This window comes from Anguilla anguilla, chromosome 4 (assembly GCF_013347855.1).
Source record: "Anguilla anguilla isolate fAngAng1 chromosome 4, fAngAng1.pri, whole genome shotgun sequence".
Classification (NCBI taxonomy): Eukaryota; Metazoa; Chordata; class Actinopteri; order Anguilliformes; family Anguillidae; genus Anguilla; species Anguilla anguilla.
Genome location: NC_049204.1, coordinates 5757125 through 5761578, shown reverse-complemented (window position 1 = coordinate 5761578; position 4454 = coordinate 5757125). Strand labels below are relative to the sequence as shown.

The 4454-nt window shown below is 43.0% G+C and overlaps 1 protein-coding gene across 1 annotated transcript; it reads right to left on the bottom strand.

The window, feature by feature from the left end:
• Window positions 1-303: 303 nt before the first annotated feature.
• LOC118226606 (mast cell protease 1A-like) lies at window positions 304-3382 on the bottom strand. The gene is made up of 5 exons (XM_035416374.1): window positions 3058-3382; window positions 2540-2690; window positions 2174-2309; window positions 968-1225; window positions 304-525 (listed from the first exon to the last, which is right to left on the bottom strand). The coding sequence occupies exons 1-5, from the start codon at window positions 3116-3118 to the stop codon at window positions 370-372; spliced, it is 762 nt and encodes a 253-aa protein (XP_035272265.1). The 5' UTR covers window positions 3119-3382; the 3' UTR covers window positions 304-369.
• Window positions 3383-4454: the final 1072 nt, after the last annotated feature.

Here is a 4454-nt window from a genome sequence, read left to right as displayed (position 1 = left end):
AGACCCTTGTCTTTCATCAGTTGTGGTCGTGACTTTAGTGCATCGTGCACTTTATACAAAACCAGCAGCTTGCTGCATGTTTTCCAGCAAAGGCCGATTAGTAATGATGTGGTCAGATGCAAAAGGCGGGGTTGGGGTGGGAGGGCGGCTGGAGGGGGGGTTTTGTTCGAAATGAAACAACTGCTTTACATGATTAGTTTCTGCTTTTTGAACCATGAAAAATAATATACAGATATCATTGCCCCGCCCCCTCCCCATCTCCCCGAAACAAACATACACAACCAAATCAAATGCAGTATCATGTATAATTTATTCATCACTGTGAATAATTTGCATAATTCAACACCGGGTTATCATTTTGTCAGCGGCTCACTTTATACTGCTTATGATACAGTTGACCCAGGGCAGGTACTTGGATATTTTAGTGTAAACATTCGGTGCTCCAGGTCTGTCGCAGTTTCTGTCACCGAAGGACACGATGCCCACCGCTGTGTCCTTACACACCAGAGGACCTCCTGAATCCCCCTGTCATTAGAAAAAATAAAGTACTGCTGGAGCAAATATCAAAATATTATTTCATTGATTTTTGTATTCGATGAAAAAGATATTTCACATACCTGACAGAATCCTCTGTTGCTGGCACATTCCCCAGCACACAAATACAGATTCCTTACTTTTAACTATTTATTATTAGGCACACATTAGAATAAGGCTGACGTGTTTCGGCATTACTGCCTTCATCAGAGCAGATGTGCTACCTCACCTATGAGTTGTTTGATCGGTTTATGTATATTTGGGCTCAGCACTCTTCTTCATTTTGCTGGTTGATGCACACATTTTTTTATCTCCAATGGAATTTTTATTCATTAAGGCATGTATTGGTATTTCTGACATAATACAGATAAAGAGGGTGAATCTAATGCATGAATATTTATTTGATGAAAAATTGAAAAATGACAAAACATACCTGGCAGGCTCCTTTGTTGCTGACAATTCCCCCAGCACACACCATCCTGTTTGTGATTGGTTCATTCCATAATTTTTTGCACAGCTTTCGGTCCACGACGCTCACATTAACTTCCAGGAGGCGTGGGCTTAAGGTCCCGTTTGTTTTGATGTCCCCCCATCCTGCCACACTGCAGAGCGTTTTGGGCTTGATGTCTTTATCTCTCTTTGGCAGGGGGATCCACTGCACTTCTTTGCTCTTCTGAACTGCAGTCTTGAGCTGATCCAGAAACAGAGCCAATCAGAGTCCTCGCCCGGCACACGAGTCAGAAACAGAGCCAATCAGAGTCCTTGCCCGGCACACGAGTCAGAAACACAACCAATCAGAGTCCTCGCCCCGGGACACGAGTCAGCAATCTACATCAAATTGAGCCACAAGCATTAAAGCCAGATCAAGCCAAAAGCTCATGAGTTCTTTAATGAGATCTACTTTACATGACATTTATTTGGCAGATGCTTTTATCCAAAGCAACGTACAATAAGTGCATACCGAAGGCCATTGGAATAACTACTAAACCCAGGTCCGATAAGGTACAATACTCATTATGTAACAGTTATTCATAGCCATGAACGCATTAAGTCTAGTTCACACAGTAAACATTACTCTGACCTAACCTATACATTGAGGGTCACAGATCTTGTACTGGTTTCAGCTTGGTATACCCCAGCTAAATGTTTTCTCTGGGGTTCACTGAGCACTTACTGACAGTACCGATAATCAATAAAACAGTGTAATAGTTTAGCCCTGGTATTGTAAGTGGCCAGCAAGCGTACAGCACAAAATGAATGTTAGAATTTTTTTATAATGACTCATAATGAGGTGACTAAAATATATAAAATATAAGATGGAAGCCACCTCCTGCACCAGTGCACTGTGCAATCTGAAGCATACACACTCATCCAATTTACTTGTTCCCCAGCCATAGACAATTTTTTCTCTATAGTTCACTGTGATGTTACCTGTGACGTGCAGACCTGTCAGTGACAACTAGGACTAGTTGGGAGGAAGTGATTCAGCAGTAACTGAGGGATAGGGGCTAACATAAACCCGCCGTAACTCTCGAGATGAGGCCTGTTCTGTCTGTCAGTGTGTCATAAATGGCCGTATGACCCAGTCTGCACTCATGGTGGGCTTTTTTGCTGACTCAGTTGCTCGTGTTCTCCATACCTGCAGCAGCATGATGTCATTCTCCTTTCTGTCACGATCGTACCCAGGGTGGATGTGGTAGAATTTCACTTCAGCCCTGTTTGACTTTTTCTCAGAAATGTCATGGGCCCCAAGCAGAACTGTCAGGTTCTCTCCCCTTTGTAAAAGAATCAGCGGTGTGTTAACTTCCTCATATCACACATGTATACTTTATTTGTGTATCAAAATGTTTCAATGCCACACAAAAACATACCTGAGTCTGTGCCAGACTCTACCTTTCAGAGCTCAATAGGATGAGCATAATTTTATTTTTATTTTTTGAGACTTGTACACTCTTGTTCACATTTTTGTAAATATTAATAATTCTAGTTCAACAGGAGATCTTACCACTCCAGGCAATGTGCTGCCGTCATTACGAAGGAGTTGGACACCAGGAAACCTCCACAGGCGTGCTCGTTCTTTTCCTGCACAGAGACCATGTAAGGTCTGGAGTGTGGGCGAGCCTCCCTGCCATTCACAATGCCTGAGTCCTGTTGGGCTAGGACAGAAAGAGATTTTAGCCAATGAACATTTTTATCCTTCCCCACATTCGTTACATTTACATTCACGTACATTCTCTATCACCCCTTGTCAATACATTTAAAAGTTACACAAAGGACAAAAATTAAAGACTTTCAAAATGGCGATGTATGAACACTGCAAATAAAACACTTGAGGGACCACAAATCATCAAGTGAAAATAAGAAATGTAAATTAGGTGCATATACATATTTTATACATAAGCAGGCATGGTGATATTGAACTCAATCAAGTCATCACCTGGGGCAAAAGAGAGAGAGAGAGAGAGAGGCCATCTCTATGATTTAGTGGCAGACAGATACGCATTCTGTAGTGCTGACACTTACCTGCTTGGGCCACGGCAATCAGGAGACCCACTACCAGGGGAGTCAGGAAAGGTGAAGACATGGCATCAGGGAGGATCTCAAACGGTTTGGACTGAAGATCGCTGCTGTGCACAATGATCAGCCCTTCGCTGCTGTGCTTTTATTGAGGCTGGTCAGGAAACTGTGAGGTTTTCATCAGTACGACCGCTGACATTTTTAAAAAACAAAACCACTCCTTTGTCATATTGCAGAGTCCCCAGTGTGGGTAAGTGGTTTCAAAGTTGTTGAGTGGTCACAGACTGTGGTCAGATTTCCCGGCAGTTGAGACCAGGAGCCCCACATTTTTAATTTCACACTGGGGTTATTTTTAATGATCGAAAAGAAAAAAAAAATGTCAAGAACAGTCATTGTTCGTAACTGAGTGAGTGAACAGCTGACTTACTACCTGCTGTTGAAACACGCGTGTGTGGCTAGCACACAGCCGCCCAGTAGGTGACAGAATTCACGTATGCTTCTGTCCGAGCCGACATTAAACGCAAAGCAGCCTGTATTGTGTGCAAGAGTGTTTCAGGATTGGAAATCAAAGGGGAAAATTTAGATGAAACGCCTAACATCTCAGATAATTCTGTAGGAAACTTAGAATATAAATATATCTACATCAGTGGTATCAGGCTAAGAACACGGAGGGCAAAATGGAGCTTTCGAACACAGACACCAGTGTGAGTCCGTGAGCTCGACAATACATTTTTCACAGAAACCAGTTTCATGACTGTGTTTACTTCACTGCTGTTGTGACAACGCCTACGAGAAGTAAGCACTAGTGTGTTGTTAGCCTTTATTGATCACAATTCTATGAGGCCATACGATGCAGTTACACAAGCCAATAGTAGGCTATTAACTCATAAAATCTATTCTTAATGCTACTTGTTTAATCGAACATTCCACTTGAAAAAGTTTTATTAGGGTCAGCAGCACTAAAAATTTCCGTCAAACCTCCTTAATAAACAGCAAAAGTGCTTCAACTGTTGCTTCAAACTGATGCTTCACTGAGCAAGGACGTTCCATTAGCCATATACGTGTTGCCTTGATTCCTCCGTCCAAGTATCTCACCCTTGCATCTCTTTCTCTCATCCTGCGTTTGGGTGGAGCTAAGGAGCGAGGAAAGGACACGAGGAAGAGATGGAAGGAGTGAACTGGAACGAGCCCGTCGACTCTCAGTGGGGTGGGAAGTGTCTTCTGGGACCGGTGGGAAAACAAGGGTGCAGTACGATGTACGGCCAAAAAGTCATTCACTTCAGTTTCTGGGGAGAGATTTTTCCCCCCGGGTAGTACCCAGGGACTGACTCAACTAGGTGTGCCTGACCTTGTCACATGTGTCAAATAACTGGTTATAATCAGCTGGGTTATACCGTTAGCCT